A 22,012-nucleotide genomic window follows, 5' to 3' on the forward strand; every position below is an offset into this window, starting at 1 on the left:
AGAAGAAAAAAAAAACCCACCAAGCTTTATATAAGAAGAGCGTTACAGGAGTGAATTAATTCACAAACGATGATGATGACGACGACGATGATGATGATGATGATGATGATGATGATGATGATGATGATGATGATGATAAGGAAATTTTAATTAAGAATGTGTCCTTTGCACATTACCTCCTGTCATTTGTTGTTGTTGTTGTTGTTGTTGTTGTTGTGTAGTGTTCAGACAATGTGATCTAATTAGAGGCTGGAAATCGCTCGTTGTCGTCGCTGTCGGATCAGATCTCAGCCTCCCCCCTTCCCTTTATCTCTGTTGCCTTGTAGCATGTGCTAGCCGGTCAGATCTGTTTGTTAAGCCATCCCAGTCTGTATTAATTAATTAATCGATGAATTAATTAATTAATTAATTAACCAACCAGGATCGAATGCTCCTGTCTTTGTTGTTTCAGGCAGACTTCGCTGCTGCCGTCTCCTAGTGCCTTAAAAAAACCAGAGTCTATGACGTTACTTCAGGAGCTTATACAGTAGATTGTAAATTTAAATGGGCCTTTTAGCACTTAACCTGCAGACTCTGATTTACAACGGGCTTATTATTATTATTATGGATAAATATGAGGATAAAAGCTTGTGGTAATGTTTTAATGTTGGCAATTGTTGGACTTCAGTTTGCTTTCTAACTCAGAGTATGGATTTACTTTAGCTAGAGGCTGCACATTTAGGGCTTTTGACTGAATGAGCTTTTTATGTACATAAAGAGTGATTTGATATTTTGATAATCGATTTCTATTCACTATAGTACTTAATTCATAACAGTATTGTCACTGTTTACTGTAACTGCAATACAATCTAGATGGCCTCTGGGTTGCTTAGTTTTTATTATTTTTGCGTTTATGGTTAGACTTGCAGTAATGCATTTTATGTTTTTAGTTTTTTGGGAGTGGCATAGACTAAGGAAAAAAAAAAGATTGTTTTGTGTTTTTATTTTTAAATGCTTGTCAGTGTTTGAAATAACCTATCAGCTTACAGTGTCATTGCTGGGCTCTTGAGTGTTAGAGGTGTATTGGTAATTGTTTAAAATATTTGTGTGAGACGAACCTTCTTTCGTCCATGTATTGAAGCCTGTTGTCAGTTTTGATACATTCCTTCAGGGTGGATGCATAGCCTTGATTATTTTTTTGGGGTTTTGTGTTTTTATTTTTTGATTTCCAGTGTGTAGTAGTAGAGCTGCGTCTTTACCTGTCGTCATATCAACCGGTATTTTACTCCAATCAGCACCAAAGACTGTTCATTAATCATTTCTGAAAGCATGGTCGCTACTATTTCTCCTTTTCACCTCCAGCATACTGTTGCAGTTATCAACATTGGACTATATTGTGAGATCTCTATTTTAAAAAAAATGAGGTTGAGGTTTTATTTTTCTGAGCTATGTTTGGCAAATTGTATTTGGAATGTATAGATAATAAGCTGCTATGTACTGATTATCTGCCACTTCGTAGCTGTGAATTTAGAGGATTAATCTCATTCTAGCCTGCATTCTCTCTTTTGTATTATAGGTCTGAAGACTAGATACAATAGAAGTGGGTTTTATTTTGATTATAGAGTGTATTGAATGCTATTCCTATATGCTAGTGCCTCTGTATATTGGCTTTGTTGTTTTGAAGTGATTGTAAACTGCTGTAATGGAAGTTATGAGTTTTCTTTTTTTTATTATTACGTTGCTTTTTGGTGTGTGTGTGTGTGTGTGTGTGTGTGTGTGTGTTTTTTGTGTGTGTGTGTGTGTATTTAGCATCAGTATTTCAAATGTAGGCTGGGTTCACTCTCGGATTCTGTAACCGGTGTGTTGTTGATGTACTCTTTTGTTTTTGTTTTCTTTTTCTTCTTCTTCTGCTGACATTTTATTTCCGTTATTGGACTGTATTTGCAACTCCTCGTACTGTACAACTAGTGCCTTTCTTCAAACAAGTGGCTGACAGATGACGTCTTGCATTGATATCAAAGCAGTCGGAAATGTGTTGATTAATTCCTTTTCAAAGGGGATCAGCTCCTATTTTCACATCACGAAACCCCAAAGTTGTTTGTTTGACTGAGATAAGGTCTGAAAACAATCTTCTTTTTTTTTTAAAAAGAAAGAAAAAACAACATAATCCTAAGAAAGTACAAGTCAGGGAATGTTTTATTGTGCTCACCAAGAACACGCCGTGCAGTACTCAAAAACATATAGGGCCTGAATATACACAAATGCAGAGCTTTATTCTCACACCGTGAATGTATTTGTGGAACTCAAGACATCTGTTTTTTGGTTTGCATTTCTGATGGCTACGCAGCATTTTCTCTCCTTTTTTGTGATTGGGATGTTGATAGTTCCTGTATGCAGCTATTACCATTGGTAGATATCACACCATGTGTTTTTCAGTCAGGGGTTCTTTAAAAAAAAAGAAAGAAAAGAAATGCTTTATTCATCAATCATCATATACAAAGGTTAGGTCCAAAGTTGTCCCATCCTCATCTACTCCTTGTACTACATTATGGTTTTGCTATGTTGCTTAAAATAATGGGTTTTGTTATTGTGTCTGTGTCTTGTCTAAATATGCTACTGTGTTGGCGAAACCTTGGACAAAACGAGAGGATGCACACGCTTTTTAGCTTTGAAGTGCAGCCTGGAATCATAAACGCTAGGTGTCGTGGGACAGTAATCTGTACTTGACTTCAAGGATTTTTTTCTTTTTTCTAACTCTGCGGTGTGCAGCCTCTCGTCAATTACCCCCCACGCCCCCCCCTCCCCCACCATACTATCTCTATTCTCTCTGTCAGCTCAGCACCTGTGATGATGAGATGCACATATGTGATGCACCACACTGTAAATCCCACCCCCTCTCCCTCTCCCTCCGCCCCAATCCGACCCTTTGGGTTTTGATTGCTGAGGGGTAGATAATCCCACCACCACCTCCCTGCAGCTTTTACACCCATGGTTGCATCATCAAAGTCACCAGAGGGTCACACGGCCCCAAATCCAAAGCTCCAACAAGCACAGGGAGCAGCAACAACAGCAGCAACAGCAGCCTCGAGCGACAAAAGCAGGCCTAAAAGACGCTTCAAACGTTTCTAAATCATGAGGGGATGTTATTAAGCTTTCTGTGATGGAGGGCCTTTAGTGCAAAAGGCTGTAGTCGAGTGTCAGAGATGAGAGAATTGGCCCCAGGCCTGCTTTTTATTGGCCCCCCTTCGTGTCGAAACGACCAACACGACAAGCACAGGTCATCTCATCTGGGGTACTGAGCTGAAAAATCAATTGTGTAAAAAATTCGACTCCTGAGACACGTTTTGAGTATATCGTACCACAACTGTCTAATTATCATGTTGGCATTTATTGTTATTTAGACACGAATATGTAGACATGATTGCTAAATTGAAACTGTTACTGTTCTAAATATGTGTAGATTTGTGTGGCTTTATGATTTTATTTTTTATTTTTCTTCAATGCTACACTAGTTTGACATGTAGCAACTGCACTGTGCAATATAAAACAATATGAGGACTGGGAAAATGATTAATGTTTGGATGTAATAATGTGTCTTACCAGTTTGCGGTCATTTTCTTTTCCCCCCTCTAGTTCTCAGTGAGTTTCAATGTGACCAAGCCTTATGTACTTTGTCACAAAAAGCGGGTCCTTCTTGGTGACTCTTATTGGTGAGTGTCAAATTATGAATTGATGGTGTACTATGTCAAGATTCACTTTGAATTAAAAAAAAAATCTTTTGCTTCATTCAATGTTTGTTGTCTTTGTTGTTCAAAGTGCATTTAGTGGGAAACAAGCATCAGCCATTTGATTTTGATAACATTAAAGCATTTATACATAAAAAAAAGTTTCTTTGTAGCTCTTTGATCTTTGTCGCAGCACCAGACATTTACTTTTACACAATATAAATACAGTATATGAATGTCCTGTAACTTATATGAATTACTTTATTAATCAAAGGGAAATTAATTTATCTATCAGCTCATCTAAGAATTATAAAGCCTGATGGCTGTAGGTACAAAGATCTTTGTTATCTCTCTGTCCACCACCGCCGTTTTCTTGGTTTATCAAGATGTTATGAAGTAGAAGAGGTAATAAAAATAAACTTTATTTGTATAGCACCTTAAAAACACAGTTACAAAGTACTTTACAGAACTAGTAAAAATAACAGTCATCAAAAACATTGAAAACATAAAACCAAAAACCTGATCTGCTTTACAGAGTGAGCAGCACAGCAACCACAAAAGACAATCTCCTCTCCCCACAGAGGTATCCATCAGTATATTTTTCATTTAGTGTCACTGTCTGGTGGATCCTGTTCTCTACATGGATATGTTGTGTTTTTTTATGGATGTCCTGAACTTTGTGTCCTTGTTTTATGTATTTGAATGGCCTGAGGTCCTTTTAACATCACGCCGGAGGACTTCAGTTGTAGGCCTAAATTAGCCTGTGGATAACAAAGGCACATTTACAGAAATGTTCATGTGTATTGTCCTCTAAATAAATAAATACATAAATAAATAAGAGTAGTTGATAAAATATGACAAAAACACAACAAAAACAAAGCTTATGTTGAGTAAAAACTTTGCCGCTACCAGCTGAAGTGCATGTTCTGAAACAATATTAGCTTTTTTTTTTTTTTTTTTTTTACAAAAAAATTGACTGCTACTTAGGCTTAAAGAAAATTAACATACTAATATAAGGGCTTTAAATTGTATTGTGTGACCAGTAAATCTTAAAAACACACCATTTTAGAGTTGAGAAATAAACTTGTAGTGACCCAAATTCGCACTGTGTGTAATTGTCTTGTTTCTATGGCAACAAGAATGTTGCAGGAGGGACGAGTCCCTCGAACCCGAGATTTTAAAAAAAAAGTCATTTCAACACTTCCGGTTTCCTCGTCCCATTGAATATTTGGCGCCTGGAGTTCACGATTTGACGTTTTATTGTACATTGACATTTAAAAGACGCCAGTAAACACACACATCTTGATTTCTCTTGGACTTACAAGCCGCAATTGAGTTGCTAACACGTGGCTAAATGCTAAATGAAACTACAGAGGTTGTCGGTGAGGTGATCCCCAGGACATGGAAACATGATGACCACCAGGCCACTTGGACTAACTCACTTAGCACTTTTTTTCCTTTTTTTTTCTCCGGTCGTTAACTTTCTAACAAGAAAGGTTTTGGTAGAAGAGGTAAGTACGCTAAATCTCACAACTTGTTTTCTGTGGTAATGAAATTTGTATTGGCTGTTTAGTTTAGTCAAGTGAAGCCATAGATACTATGAAGTGAAGCAGGGTGATGCTGCTAACTTCCGGGTTGGGCCATTTTCATTCCATGGACAAACTACTTTACACGTTTTGACGAATTTTTGATGAAGTTAAGATATGGCCTAGTAGCTAGTAACCAGTTGAGTGAAATGAACGCGTATCAATCAGACATTTTGTGTTGTTTCGTTATTAATGTAACTGCTACAAGCAAGTAGTGAAATGTCAGTGAAGCTCTGAAGCTTGATATGCCTTACGGAAAGAGCGCGCAAGCCCCATCCGCCACCGTCTGCTGCTCTTCATTTATTTCAGAGTTGACACATTGTCCAAATTACATTTAGGAAAATTAAAAGACACACAAAGAATGACAGGAAGTAGGGTTGCGCAGTACTTAACAACAAGTGACCATTGCTGTCAAAATACACAAACCATACTAAAGCACATATGAGACAGCATTTACTTATATTACTTTAGACATAAGGATGAAGGTTTAGCTTTGGTTTGTTCACAGTGTCCAAGATTAACCTTGTTTTTAGAGTTAACGGGTACATATCCATTCTTTAGCCTATTACCTCCAAAAAGGACTTCAAACACTCAAATCTATTGATCATCCATGAAAACAAAGAGCTAGCCTATTAAAACTAACTGCTAAGCTACCTATGTTTACATGGACCTTTGTCCCCACACTAGCCTACACTTTTATTTATTTCATTGTTCTTTTCCTATTAAATCAATTAATCTTTTTTTTTTCTTAATTTTTTTTTTTTTTTTTTTTAAAGAGGATGTATGCTATATGAATATTACACTGTAAAACTCGCTCACCGTACAAGTACATAGAAAATATAAGAACCATGTCATATCATGACAGTAGCCTATACTTTAGCTATGTGTTGGCATTATTTAAGTCTGCATTTGGCAGAAAAAGCTGAAGTGGTGACCTGTTTTGGTTTTTTTTGTGTGTTTTTTTAATTTATGAAAGCAAGCAGTTAATAACTCCTCCTAAGCCTCCCTCTGTGTAAATTTGGGCTAATGCATTTTGATGACATAACACTGACAGTGTTTACAAATTAAAATGTCCCACAGGATGTTCCGGCAGCAAAAAACAATGATTTCTCCATTATTTCTTTAACAGTAAATTGGGCACAATGGGATCAGGGTCTAGCCTAATGATGAGTGTATTTCCCCTGCGTGGTTGTTGTCATCTTTTGTTTTTAGTGACTGGCTTGACTGTGCACAGGCCAGGGTGACAGTGCCCACAGCTCCCACCAGGGGCCGCCTGCCTCCTGCTGAACTCAGATCTGCCAAAAACACATCTTTACAGCAGAGCAGCACTGGCGTCACAGCCTGCCTTTCTTTTTTTTTTTTTACAGTCCTTTAATGATGCAGAGGGATTCACACTGAAGAGGCAAGCAGAAAGACACAATTAAGTGACCAGCCTGGTCTCACATCTCCGGTTTTATCACTGATGGGAGACTCTGTGACCGTGTGGACCAGCCTGTTCCTGTCATTTTATTTTGTAAACCATAATCACACCACACGGAGACTGTTTGTACCTGCTAGAGGCTGCGTGAAGTTAGACACAATAGACCAAGACAAGACCGGAAGTTACTCATTTTTCCCATTAAAAATGAATATTATCAGTTTATCTTGTAACAAAAATAGCCTGTATACAGAACAACAAATATATACACACACAGTATATAGTAGGTATTAGTATGTAGTACACAGTGATGAAATACAAGAGTGATAGGCTATTGTTATAGGCTACTTGTCCTCAATGTTTTCAAACTAATTGGATCTAATCTACCAGAAGTGTGACTGACTTTTAGGTTAGACCTATATATTGATTAATTGATTGAAACCTAGGAGATTCAGGCGTCCGATACAGCAACAGTTAAAAAAAGGAGGGCAGATGACAGTCAAAGATAGTTGGTTAAAGAAAAGTAATTAATTAGCTAATAAGATTAATACATAAATGAATAAATAAATTATTAATTTATAAATGGTTTTGGTTTTAAATGGTTTAAGAACGGGCTTCTCCAATTAAACTGACTTTATGGTTCAAAATTAGTTAATCGCTCATTCAACACCATTATGCGAAATGCACTTTCAGCTCCCATAGAACTGAGAAAAACATTAAATATTATTATTTTTAATGTGTTTATTGATTTCTTTTTAATTAATAAACAAACATACACAAGACGGGACCAAACAAAAACAAGCTCAGTTCCAGGTAAATATGATGGCAAGGGGAGAAATAAATAATACAGTTTTTTATAGCCTACAAATGCTCTGGTCATTATAGCAGAAATATTTACATTAATATAATCAAGAAATGGTTCCCATATTCCTCCAAAGGCATTCGTTTTGTAGCGCAGGAGACGGGTCAGGTCACAACTGAGGGGGCTTTATCTAAGATCCAGTGCTGAAGAAGAACGCTTTTATTTTGAAGGCGGCGCTGGTTGGTTTCCGGTGCAGATCGCCGCGCGTTGACGCAGCTGCCAGCGGAGATGGAGAGCGCGCTGCGGTCGCAGTAGGGACATCAGACTGAAGCGCGCTTACACACAGAAACACACACACACAGAGAGAGACGCATAGAGGAAGAAAAAAAACAACAAAAAACAACAGATCTCTTTGTTTCCGTATCGACCTCAGCCTCCAGCAGGCTCATGGAGAGCGGAGCCCCGCTTGTCCGCACCGGGGGCAGGTTGATCGGATGCCTTTCACCACATCAGCGCCGTTAGATGTTTTCCATTCAGGATTAATTGGTTGACCAATGGCTCCTAAACATGCGCTCCTCTCCAGCAGCGGCACCAGTGGCCCCGGGGTCGATGGGATAGATGGTAAAGAAGACCCCCGCTCTTATTCCTCCCCGACGGCGGCGGCGGCGGCATCATGGACCCAGCAGGACGCGGGGACGGGGATGGGGACGGGGATGGGGATGGCTGCGGCGGCCGTGTGCGCGCCGAAGAGCTGGAGGAGGACCCGGGCGCTGAGGGGGACGATGGCCCGGTGGGTTGTGACCATCGGCGCGGTGCTGGTGCTGATGCTGCAGAGCTCCGCGGCCGCCGACGGTAAGACCCTGATGCTGTGTTGTGATTATTATCCAACCTGTAGCTATAAGAGTGGCCCTTTGTTCCTATTGTATACAGACCATAAATAGCATGCAGGCGCTGCTCAATGCCCGGACTCACACACCAGTCCCAAGCTGCCTTTGATTTCACTTGTTATTATGAATACAGATCTTTATCAGTCAGTTGAGCCGGAAATGAGTGTGTGGAAGATTTCTTTAGACTTTCATTGACAGAAGTGATTGGCATTAACAACAGCAGCTGTGTTTTTGATGCGCCTGGCGCTGCTGGTCATCTCCGAGGGATTTGTTATTGTTCTCATCGCCTGTGAATTTTTATTGGTTTAATTAATCTGTCCGACAGTTGTCCTGTTGTATAAAAGGTTTGTTTCATGTGGTTGCGGTATAGCACACATACACACACACACTCACACAGAGGCCCTATAACCGATGTCACGTCCTCCAAACCGGAGCGCACGGTGCATGGACCGCAGCGCTGCGCCTCTTCACATTAAGGAGGAAACTTTTTATTCATTCACACAGAACTGAGCCCCGAGGTCGCCAACCTCGAACAAGATCCATAGGGGACGTTTTCTAGTCAGTACGGGTAAATAATTAATGATCACACCACAGTCAGTGTGTGTGTGTGTGTGTGTGTGTGTGTGTGTGTGTGTGTCCTCACAGCCATCCCAGGAAAACGGAAGACTAGCAGCAAAGATGTTCACATTTCCTGCCACAGCGTTTTGATTTCAGCTCCTTTTTCCTTTTTATAATGACAAAAAAAAAATGCTTTCCAGCCCTCCTCCAGATTTGATTTTCCTCATTTTGCATTTAATTCTGGGTCAGATACACATAATTTGACCTTTTATATCAAATTCTTTAGGTTACAACAAGTAGATAATGTTATATAAATACAGCTGACATGTACATACACAAGTATCAGTTCACAAAATGCATCCGCCATTCATTCATTAGGAATCCAAGCAGGTCCAGAGCTGCAGCTGGCTGTGTTTTGTGTTGCTTTTTGACCGTTTAACTCCTGTGGTCAGTAACCAACCATCCATGCAGCAGGTGTAGCTATATATTGTTGTAACTCTTAATAGTTGTATATTTATATAGATGTCAGCGGGTTGATAATCGCCTCTCAGACTCATATTATATACAGGATGTGAATGGAATTTCAATGTTGGTGCTCGCAGCACTAAGGATGACATTTAGGGGGGAAAAAAAACCTTAAATGTCAAATGTCCTGTCTCTTTCAAGGAGCAGTGAGTCTCGGGGACAGCTGTGGACGGAGACAAGGTCCAGCTCATGTTTTCTGAATATTGATTTTTTATTTTATTTTTGTCTTATAGCCTATTATTCTCAGTTTAAAATGACCAGCACCCACTGTAATGCCACCACGTCTTCTTGATGAACATCTCTTAACAAAGCCTTTTTAAAATCATCTTTCTCATTTACATCTGAGGACAAAACCGGGACAAATGGCCCCGTTTCTGTTGAAGTTGCTGAATGGCGGAGCAGCTGTTCTGCTGGCGTGTTGCTGTTTTATATTTCAATAGTTAATTAAGTGATTCACCGGCCGATGTGCTCACTCAGAGTGAGACAGCCTGAAGTCGACTCTCACTCTCCCCCTCTCTCCCTCCCTCTCTCTCAGTATTACCTCGCCAACCTCTCTTATTAACTTTCAAATTGGAAAATAATGAAATACCGGCTCCACTTCTTAACACATGCAATCCGTCCTCCGGGTGTCACTTGATGGGAATAAAGAAGACGACGGAGCTTCTATATATTATGCTCAGCAGCAGCAGCAGCAGCGGCAGCAGCACAAATGAATTGGATGAAGATTTTGTTAAGCGTAAAGATTTTTAAGAATCAAAAGCGGAAGAGATCCAGGATAACGGAGACGATTGACAAAGCATTTTGGGGGCGAAGAAGAAGAAGAAAAAAAGAGAGAGTTTATCTGCCAATCCTCTCCAGTTATATCTGAGTAAACTGTTCCACTCACTCTCAACATATCCTTTTTTTGATGTATCCTCCTGCTGTGCCACTTAAAAGCAAGCGTTTCTTTGGCGTGGCTTCAGGAGATTTGACGTTCCCTCTCTCTCTCTCTCTCACCTGGTTACTCAAGCATTCAACTGTTTCAGCAGAGAAAACCTTCCCATTGTATTTTTGTATTTTACCGTCTCCATTTATAACTCAAAAGGCTGATGCTTAGCTGCTGGTGTGTGTGTGTATATATATATATATATGTACGTGTGTGTGTGTGTAGGTGTTTTCTTTAACAGGTCTACAGAGATCTTCAACTCTCGGTCAGTAGCGGAGATAGGGATCTATTGGTCCGCGTTACCATGGCAACAGATGAGCATCCATCTATCTATCTAGTATCTATCTATCCGGTGCTTTTCTCACAGCGTGCGTCTGTTGTTCAGGGTTGAAATAACATCTGAGTAAGTCGGTGCCAGTGGGTTAGAGTCTAGTTGGCTACTAATAATCACTGTCACAGATGACTCACCAGTGGAGATATACAGTGTATATATAAAAAAACAAAACACACACTTGGAAGGGAATCTGTCTGTTTGGTGTGTGTGTGCTCAACTTCAAACCTCTCACTTCCAGTGGCTAAACAACATCTGGTTCTTGTTGTTGAGACAGTCACTGCAGTCTATGTACGGCAGTCATGTTCATAGAGTTACACATCATTTGTTTACAGTACGTGACCCTTTGGGGACTGCAGTGCAGCCGGTTTCTAATTCGTTCAAAATGAACCTGAGCAAGTGGCAAAATGGGTTGTTTTTTTGTCTTCATAACTTCTTCCCAGATGAGTCCATATAACAGCGGCCTTTATAGCTGTTTATATCTAAATAGTCTAATAAGGTAGTTGTTAAAGAGAGCAACACTACACTTACACAGCATTAGGGAGGATGAGTATTTCTCACCTGGATTTTTACTATCGACATCCAAGTAAATAAGTAAATTGACCCTTTAACCTTTTCTACAAACTGCTCTCTATTGCACCAGCCAAGGATGGGTACCTCATTTAATCCAAAGTCATTATAAGGTGGATTTATGCTTAGATGTGCACATTACAACTGTTCCCACTCCAGCGTGCCCTTTCTCACCAATTCACACAGTCTTTGCTCAAAGTTTTGTTCTTCGTGGCTTCCTTTTTAATACATCAGTACACCAATGCAATTGGTTGATTACATGTGTTTACAATAATTAGAGGAAGTGACATCATCACAATACTGGAAAGCTTAGTCTAGTTTATTTTATTTTATTCACTTGGTCGATTAAAAAAGAAGAGATTGACAAAATGCATAGATTGGTCAGTAATGCAACCAAAAGGTGTAGGCTGAAGCAATTAGCTTATTGTGCCACTGCCTACCCTTTGTACATAAGATTTCCATTTACATAGTGAAAATAAAGAGCGGAGAGAAGAACTAGACACTCAACACATAAGAGTATTGATCCAACAACAGTATATTCAAGACCACAATAAAAAACTTGGGGCAGTCTAGGAATAAAAGAGAGAAAAAGATCAAATACATTGTGATATTATCTCCTCCAGCAACCCGTCATCTCTGAAAAATAAGGAAAAAAAGCAATACTTATGTCATGAATAAAGCCAATATATTACATTCTTTATAGGAAACACCCATCAAAAGCTTCAATCAATATGATAACAAATGTTTAAGCAACTATTCAATATGTTAAATTGGTTATAGGAACATTCTCTACAAACTCTACAATCTGTACATATTTCAACCTGTATGGACATGTAATCTTTTTTTTTTTTGCAAGAACCTCAATTTCACTTCATTTTTTTTCTCCAGAGACACAGTTTTGAGAGCGGCAAAGTTCAGAATTGGAAAATAAATTCTTCACCGTTCAGTGAAGCGCCTGCAGCCGCTGGCGTCCACTGAGATAGAGCGCCGAAGACGAATCGATCTCTGGTGAATAATGAGTATATAGTGACCAATCAGCTCTCTAATAGGCAGAAGCTGCCCAGGACCATTTGTGTAGTAGTAGTTTGGGTTATGAAGTTTTAAAAAAATGACTGTGATGAGTCAAAACCCAAAACATGATGTAGTCCTCTATGATTTCCTTGATGTTTGAACAACAGAACAATGATTCACCTCCTTATTCACTTGTTTTCTTGGCTTTAAACGGAGGAATCGGTCAAACCCGCCCCTTCGGTGGCTAACGACCTGGGCGAGACAGCCAGAAAGTCATTGATAAAACTTCTGCTGGTCATCATTTATCTGCTGTCATCAATTAAAGTGATCGATTGAGCTGATTAGGTACAGTAGTATAGCTTGGCTCCTCTCCGAGAGAGCGGTGGAGTTGGCTGATCGTCAAAGCCGGAGCGAGAGAGAAGGAGAGAGTCGGCGGCGCTCTACACGGTCTGATTAAAAAGTTTAGTGTGTGTAGCCAGAAGAAGTGTCCTGTGATCCATCTAGTCTGAATAAAAGCACTCTTAACAACATTATAGCTGTTGTGTTACCTGCCTGTACAAGGAAGAGTGGAAGACGCACACCACTCAGGATGAATTTTAATGTGATCGCGGCAGATCACATTAAAATGCAAAAGTTTGGGCTACCCTGGTCAAACTTTCAGTGAATGTGAACACTTAAAGGGGACATATTATGGAAATATCACATTTTGAAGGCTCTTTAACATGTATTTAGATGTTTGTCTTGCCTTCTGGCCCCCAAAATGTGAGAATTGACTCAAAAAAATCAGTATTTTTCAGGCTCCTTATGTTGAAATCCATGTGGTTTTATGAGCTGTTCCCATGGTTGTCTGACAATGATGTCATTAGTTTTCGAATTTGCATAATACCACCCCTATCTGTGAACTGGTAGAAGGGCGGGGCTGTTTTGAGCAGATGAAAAGCTGTGATGTTTGACCCTTGGGGTATTTTGACCACAGCATGTCACAGACATGTCTTTAAGACACCTGGTAACTATTTTAATTTGTGGAAAAGGGGCATAATATGTCTCCTTTAAGCAAGTGGAAGATGACACATTCCCTTTACATTTTAAACAATATGTTTTCATCTTTTACATTTTCAAAATTACAAAATAGGAAAATGACCTGCAGCAAAGGTTTGCCCCCCCTGCATAGTTAGTACCTAGTAGCCCCCCCTTTAGAAACTATCAAAGTGTGTAAATAGTAAATATCTTGTCTGATACCTTGGCCAAAGTTAGCTCAAGTCTCCTGGGTTTCCCATTCTTTTGCAGGCTGCTGCTTTGTTTCCCTTTTCACTCTAAAACTGGAGAAAACTAAAATAATACTAAAATAATACACTGATATTGCTTAAAAATATTTCAAAAGAGTTTTTCATGTTTCACTTTATATCTTCCACTTGCTTAAAGCAGATATCATCGGCACGGCCGTTTCGGCTAATGCTGTGCTCAAGGCAGGCTTTTGAAACCGTAAGTTACAGCTTCAAGTCACAACTACGACTTGGTAGCGTTCCAGGTAACCCGTAGCTCGTGTTTTTACCGTCCTGTTGTCTGTGAAAGTTCCCTATAACGGCCACTCGTAACTTCCGACCCGTGAACTCGTACCAGATCGAACTGGTATGACTTCACAGGAAGGAAAAACACAAAGTACGAGTTTCCTTGAACGCACCATGAGTTAGCAGCCCCCACCCTTGTCAGGCATCAATTGGTCCTCGTGCTACGTCACCACATTCACGCGCATCCCTTGGCTGCACACACAGCCCTTCATGCCGTTCTCTCCCCTCATTGGATAACACTTGTATCCCACAAGGAAAATTTTCTCCTCGGGTTACAGCAGAGCAGAGTGACGGAGAGACTCGTGTTTAGGCTGAAATACTTCATGTAAGTGATTGCTGACGGAAAATAGGACTATTTAGGACTTATATTAACAAAAACATTCCACTGATATCTGCTTTAACTGTTCACATGAACAGCAATTTTAAACAAGGGTGCCCAAACTTTTGCATGTTGCCACTTGTAAGTAAAGTCTGGCACTGAGGTAGTGTTTGATGAAATCACACGTATTTCACATCAGCCTCTTTGACTTGATGTTGATGTTAAAGCTGATTTTGGAAAAATAAAGCTGTGCAACAGTGACACACACCAAATCTGGTTGGTTGGCAGTGGATTATCATAAGGATAAAAATCTATAAATATTTATCCTTGCAGAGCTTGATCTGACGTGAAAGGAGAATGAGTTTGTTGTGTACTCTCCTGAATACCTATGTCAGTTTTTTAGTAGATTTGACTCATAATTGTTCACAGTGCGCTCGGGCTCGGTGCTTGTGTTTAATGCATGGAGGCTGTCAGACGTGATCCCTGTGATACCCGCTGATGACGGCTGACAGATGAGAGCACTTGCTGCCGCTACAACCTGCTCTATTTGATGTCAGTTACTTCGGCTTTCGTGAGGATCCTCCTGGCTCGCACACACACACACACGAGAGATTGCGTCTGCGCCGGCGTCGGTTTAGAGGCTTGACAAAATGAATGAGTGGCAGCTCATGATCTGCCGCGGCGTGCTCTCCGGCGCCCGAGTAAATAACGTTTCCAAGATCCAATCAGAAAAGGGTTCCCAGAGCCGCAGTTCATTTCTGCTCAATTTATCTGGTGTCAAACTGTGTCTCTGAAAAAGATGGATATGTCACCAAACGGTGGAAAATAAAGCTCAGTGCTGTGGCAGGGCTGGACGAAGCTGAGTGATGTTTTTCTTCCCCCTGATACAACACTCTAGGTAATAATATTAATAATAGTGAATAAGAGGTTTTTCTTCATCTTTAATTAGCCACATTTAACATCTGCAATGGACACACACTAGTTCATTTTGAGTCAGCATGTTATACACAGTCTTGCTGCAATAAATATTTATAACTAGAGCATTATAACCTTTATTTATTCTCGAAGACCATTGAGGAAAGTCTTCATTTACGATGGCGTGGAGAGAACAACAATACAGACAACAATTACAGCCAGAAGAACAAAGGTTTACGGAAGAAAATATTGGGAAACAAGTAAGAAAAGCTAACACAGTCAAACAATCTTGATCAGCTACAAGTAAAACAATTACAATCCAGTGAAACCAGGTTTGAGACGAGGAATTTGAACTGCTCTACTGATGGGAGAGATTCTAACTTTAAGATTTTCAGCACATACTGGTAATCTGCCTTTTCCACTGGCGCTACTTGGTTCGACTTGACTTGGGTTTTTTTTTTTTGCTACGGATAATACCTGGTACTTTGTTTGGTAACGCCTCACCCGAGGATCCAAGCGAACCAAGCCGAGCCGATAGTAAAACGCGACCTCAACCGACTACCGGCCGCTCATTGGCCAGAGTGTTGTCACTGGAAGAGATTTGCGAATGCGACGTCCGACACAAGAATCAAACCCGCTATTTTTCTTAAAACAGACCGGCAACAGTGACCAGAATCGACCAGAATCAAAAAAAGTGAGTCGGTTATTATGGAAAATGACTTAAACAGAGGTGTAACTGTGAAGTGGAAGTGGACAATTAGTTTGTGGTGGAAAATAGCAAATTGTTAAAAACTGCAGTTCCTCAAATGGCCACTAGAGTCTGGCTCCAAAAGTGAGTCAATCCTCATTGACTCCCAGGTAAAAACGCCACTTGCTTACAGCCTTGTTTTGGTTTCTACGGCTTGTTTCCTCCTTCAGGACAACTGTACAGAGGTTATTTTTTTATGGAGTCACTTGGTTTTGATTTTAAAGTTTGGTATAATTGATGTCATTTTTGGATTAGCCAGGACTTTTGTCTGCATCAGACGGTGGCAAGGTGGCGACGGCCTAACGGGCCCCTATGAGCTTCAGAACGACTCTTCCTCAGAAACCTGCAGGTGATATCACGGTGGCTTCATCCATCTTTATTCAACCACATCGACTCAAGATAAATTCACTATATATTCTATTTAAAACAACAGATCAAATCCCATCAGTGACCACTGGTCTGCCTCACTCTTCTTCTTATCTCCACCACCTGCACCCACCAGCTGTGACAGGGAAAGACGGATTAACTGAAATTACATGCAGTATGGTGTTTTTTTGTGTTATCGTTGTATTTAGATATTCATTGTGTAGTAGTCATGTTGTTTTATGTTTTACATGTTCATAGAGATGCTTTGTTGTCCGTGTGGCCACTGTGAGTGAATCTATTGGTTATATCAGCTGCTGCAGCTCTCTTGTTATATGCTCCCTCCATTATTCTTCACAGGAACAATATCAATATTCACGAGGGATTTGCATCGACTGCTCATTGTTTTAGAAGTTGTGTTAGTGTTTTCTGGGGCGGATGCTGGCCAACGAAAACATGTTGACTGTGATTTATAAAGGAAAGAGGTGTGTGGATCTTTTTATTGTTGCTTTTGTTGTTATATAGGCGTTTTCTGGCTTTTGTGCGCGGCTCTATAACACCAGGAGTAGCAGGAAGTCACTCACCTGTTTTTTTTTTAAAGATTTACAGAACAAAATGGGCTTTTAGGTGATTAGGTGAGTGCTGCAGACCAGGTAGGACTTTCAGACTGGTGTTGGTCTAATAATGTGTTGGTTGGTTTTAGTCTTTTCATGAGAGATTATTGGATAAAATACAGACTTTCTGTCATTTTTATAATCCTTCACAAACTCTCGCAGTTTTCTACTGTTGAGTATTTGGTTAAACATAATAACATATTATTAAAAACAAGAAAATACACTACAGAACTATATGAACTATCCTGCCAAGAGGTATGAGCCTCTGTAAATAAATGTAAATTAATACAGATTCAGTCCTAAAACACATTCACATCAGTGTTTCCAGCTGAGATGCGTCCCAGTCAGGTTTGTCACTTTTCAGTCCTCCCTGGAAACACTTTTGTTGTGCGTTGTCAAGTTCATAAAGATATATTTTGGGCGGGCCATTTGTTTATTTGCACGACACATGCAAACAACAATGTGACTTTGCAGCAGGTTTTGTTTGTGTGCATTTTGCAGCACATGTGTCAACAAGTCAATGAAGATGTTTTTTTTAAAGAAATTTGCTTTGCTGTTGTGCGTCCGTGCATCTGCGTGTGTTTTTCTTTGAGCTCTCAGGGCCACCGTAGCAGCAGAACACCTGACAACAAGGGAAGGAGGGAAGGAGGGATATAGGACTATCAATCTGTTACCGCCTCAAGGATAAAGGCTCTCGTGTTGGAGCTTTAATTTACAGCAGCTGCTCATGCTCAGACATCAGCTGTCTCTTCTTTTTCTTTCTTTTTTTTTTTTTTGCATCATCACATTGTCGCTCCTCTTTGCTCTGCTCTGTTGTGTGTGTGTGTGTGTGTGTGTTTGTCCTGTGTCTGTAGAGCTCAGGTGATCCAGAGTGTGTGTGTGTGTAGCAGTACATCTGAGACTCTGGCAGTTGAATTGATCCAAGGCCAAAGATCCTGCATGTGGTCCCAGAGGCAGGACGAAGCGGGGCTGAGCGCTGCTGCATCATTCCCGCACATGTTCTCAGCATTAAAGCAGCAGTGGCTCATTTAGCGTCGCTGTACTTCGCTGATTTATGCGCCGCTGGAGCTCCTCACTGTGACATGTAAAGAAGCGTATCTGCTGGAAGTTGTGGCTTTAAAATGTGACACAGATTTAAATGAGAGGAGTAAGAGACGTAATCTATGATGCTGTAATGTGTCTCTCTCTGTGTGTGTGTTTTCTTTAACAACACCACCATCTTCTCTTTCCAATATTTTGTCCTTTTTTTTTTTTTGATGCATCCGTACCACAGAGACTCCTCTTCGTCACCACGGGGAGGCTGTGCTGTGTGATGTGATGTTAAGTCGTCTCTGCTGGCAGCAGCAGCGAGCGCCGCCGTCGACTCACTGTTGCCAGGCAAGAAACGGCAGAGAAGCAGCTTCATCATCGTACTGGAAAGATAAATTATTAGTGATTCGATTGACAAAGCTTTTAGTCTGAGCTGCTGCTGCTGCTGCTGCTGTTCTGGCTCAGGCAAAACAACAAAAACTGTAGGGCTGGGACGATATGCTTTCCTCCCAATTCGATTCTTCTACGATTTTTTGGATGCCGATTCGATTTAAATTGCGATTCTACGATATTGCAGATTTTCTCGATTTTTAGTCTGCATTTTTAATACCAGTGAAACAGTTGAATGATTATGATTGTCTACAGACTATTCCAGGAACCATATTTCCCCCAAAAATACACATCACATGTTAAGTCAGTTTTTAAGATTTATTCAGCAGCAATATACAGTATATGTTTACTCTTTTTTCAAAAGCCTGGACTGCATAAAAGAGTATAGAAAAAAAGGGCTTCTGAAACCTTTCTGACAAAATGAGACTGAGACTAACATTTATCTGCACACAAATACTGTAGTAGCCTATAAATTAGCCTATTATACCTTTAATTGTCAGTGCAAATTATTTTTAGAACGGCGGAGCAGAGCCGCGAGCTGCTCAGAGCTACGCTACGGAGGCTAATGGGATTTCTTGGTTTCCCTCATCAAACTCATCAAATGCACAATCCAACAACTCCAAAACGCTCTGGTGGACAAGTTGTGACCTGCACATTCACCACGCTATGAGATAATAACGGAACATTACCAGACAGAGTTGTTTTAGAGGTAAAAGCAGAGACTGCTTGACGAAAAACTGCCCCCGACGGGAACGTGCATCAGCGGTTTTACATTAATTTGTTCCGTTATTATCTCATAGCGTGGTGAATGTGCAGGTCACAACTTGTCCACCAGAGCGTTTTGGAGTTGTTAGATTGTGTATTTGATGAGTTTGATGAGGGAAACCAAGAAATCCCATGAGCCTCCATAGCGTAGCTCTGAGCAGCTCGCGGCTCTGCTCTGTCGTTCTAAAAATAGCTTGCAGCGACAATTAAAGGTAATGAACCTACTGCTATGACTATAGGGGTTATGGCAATGGGCCAATTTGCCAAAATGTTGAACTATCCCTTTAACATACTCCATTATAAAGTGAACTTGAACCCTTTTCAAAACCTGGACTCTCTGTATGTGAAAAAGGCAAACAAATGGACATTGAACAATATTTTAAAAAAAATCAATTTAAAAATCGTCAAAAAAATATTGCGATACTTATGTGAATCGTTTTTTTTCTCCCACCCCTAAAAAACTGTTTTTGTTGTTGTTGTTGTTGTGACTGTGTGGGCAAAAGCGACCAAGCTGGACTTCAGCCGGTACGCACCTGAGTCGTTCCCCGTCCATTACACAAATAAATGACGTGAAAACACTCTCTGGAGTTGGTTGTTGTCTATTTATGGGATGTGCGTTTGTGTGTGAGCGATAGAGGTTTCACATGCAGATGGTAAATACTGTATATGCTCCTCGGCTCCTCCATCACAGTTTGCGTGGCAAGGCCGCTGTTATAAATCATATAGAGAGGAGGAAGCAGCTCTTTGGGATAAATTGATTTTATAATCCTAATTAGCCACACTTTGTATTTGTCTAATCTTGCGGGGGCTCGGAGAGGTTGCATGTTTCCTTGCTTGTGTGTGTGTGTGTGTGTGCGCGTGCGTGTGTTTTTTCTTTTTTTTTAAGCAAGGTTAATTATTTCCCCGGCTGTCTCAGCGGAGAATCACTTTGATGTACAAACCGTCCTGACATGAGAACGCTTATCATGTTCAAAGCTCATTCACGTGTGCTCACGGTGGTACACACAGTACAGAGGCTGTTTGCTGTCATGCAACGAGGTTTCTGGGGTGTGTGTGTGTGTGTCTGTGTGTGTACATCCTCGCTCTGTCTATAGAGACTCCTACACACAGAAGGGTATTTAGCAGCAGGCGTTTAGCTTCCTGCAGTAAAACTACAGACATCTGTGTATGTGTGTGTGTGTGTGCAGCATGTGTTGTCTTACTTACCTCCAGATGTCCTGTAATAGAAGAAAGATGCAGCGTTATAATTACCCCGTGTGATGATGACCAGTGAACCTGTGCACGGAAAAGAGTGAAATTGATATTTCATGTGGGACGATTCAACCTAATTACACACAGAGAATAAGTCTAATTACTCACTAACCCACCCGAGTGGATGTCTTTGTACTAGTTTGCAGTTTATTTACAGATGTGTTCAGATATGCTCAGAGCTACGCTACGGAGGCTAATGGGATTTCTTGATTTCCCTCATGAAACTCATCAAATACACAATCCAACAACTCCAAAACGCTCTGGTGGACAAGTTGTGACCTGCACATTCACCACGCTATGAGATAATAACACAACGTTACCAGACAGAGTTCTTTTAGAGGTAAATGCAGAGACTGCTTGCTGAAAAACTGCCACCGACGGGAACGCTCATCAGTGGTTTTGCATGTATTTACCTCTAAAACAACTCTGTCTGGTAATGTTCTGTTATTATCTCATAGCGTGGTGAATGTGCAGGTCACAACTTGTCCACCAGAGCGTTTTGGAGTTGTTGGATTGTGTATTTGATGAGTTTGATGAGGGAAACCAAGAAATCCCATCAGCCTCCGTAGCGTAACTCTGAGCAGCTTGCGGCTCTGCTCCAGCTTGCACCGACAATTAAAGGTAACAAACCTACTGCTATGACTATAGGGATTATGGCAATGGGCCAATTTTCCAAAAATGTTGAACTATCCCTTTAAAGCTGATAAAGAAAACAGTTGTTGTTTTTTTAAGTATATTTTTTGGCTTTTTGCCTTTATTTGATAGCACTCAGTAGAGATAGACAGGAAAGGGGGAGGCACAGAGAATGACATGCAGGAAAGAGCTGCCCGACACCGGATTCAAATGGGGGCCGCCTGCGGTGAAGACTGTAGCCTCTACATGGGGCGGCCACTTTACCCACTGCGCCACGCACTGCCCCGAAAACAGGTTTAATCTGTGAGCACACATGCACAGCTGACATCCCCCTTTTTTTATTCTAATGAAGTATATTTACCTTTAACTTCTGTCGGCTGCACCTTAAGAACAAAACATGAACAACTTCCCAAGAAACTGGGAACGATTGAAGGTTTTGATCAGTCATTATTTCATAGCTCTAATGGCAGGAATGGAAATTTGGTCCTAGATCCTATTAGTGATTTTTTTCCCCCGTCAGAAAATCAATTTCATAACAGCTAGTTGAGAGAATTGTTTGGTGCTTGCGGAGGTTTGTGCTTTTAGTTCTGTCAAGCTGCATGATTGAATTGATGGAAAAAGGGTTTTTGTTTGACGTCACCCCATCATCGAATGATTTTTCAACCAGGAGGTGGCGAACCCCGTGTGCCGTACAGGCAGCAGCGAGTGATGGAGAGCACGCACTGTCCCTGGTAATGACAGCTGAGGGGATGAAGTGTCAAAACCCCTGGAAATTGGAAATTTACCTCCAGAGCGGTTTGGGGGTCGACGTGCGTTGTTGAACGAACGAACGAAGCCCCTTCCCCTGACGACTGACAGTGCTGATGGAGACGGTCGTCGTCATCAGAGAGGAGCGAAGAGCGAAGAAGTTTCATTTCCTAAACTGGTTAAACAAGAGGAGAACAGACAGGAAGTATCACGTGTGGAGGAAACTGACAGCGTGAGAGAGAAAAAACAACAAACGGGAAGAGATGGAGTGACAGAAGCTGAATATATCAGTCATTTGTTAACAGCTCTGTCATCACCATCTCTGCTCTGTCTGTTCAGAGAAATGAAAACCAC

At 40.7% G+C, this 22,012-nt stretch overlaps 1 protein-coding gene across 3 annotated transcripts in view; it reads left to right on the plus strand.

Annotated features, from left to right (window-relative positions):
* Window positions 1-7,822: 7,822 nt before the first annotated feature.
* The window catches only part of kiaa1549la (KIAA1549-like a), a 138,392-nt gene continuing 124,202 nt past the window's right edge, over window positions 7,823-22,012 (plus strand). Inside the window, exon 1 of one of the 3 annotated variants that reach the window (XM_085780071.1) lies at window positions 7,823-8,361. In XM_085780071.1, coding sequence (XP_085636197.1) covers window positions 8,064-8,361 — 298 coding nt within the window. In that variant the 5' untranslated portion in view covers window positions 7,823-8,063. The remainder of the gene's footprint in view (window positions 8,362-22,012) is intronic. The other 2 variants (XM_085780070.1, XM_085780072.1) reach the window with 2 other exon arrangements.

The sequence above is a fragment of the Trachurus japonicus genome, chromosome 6, assembly GCF_045865225.1.
Source record: "Trachurus japonicus isolate A0001 chromosome 6, Traja_1.0".
Classification (NCBI taxonomy): domain Eukaryota; kingdom Metazoa; phylum Chordata; class Actinopteri; order Carangiformes; family Carangidae; genus Trachurus; species Trachurus japonicus.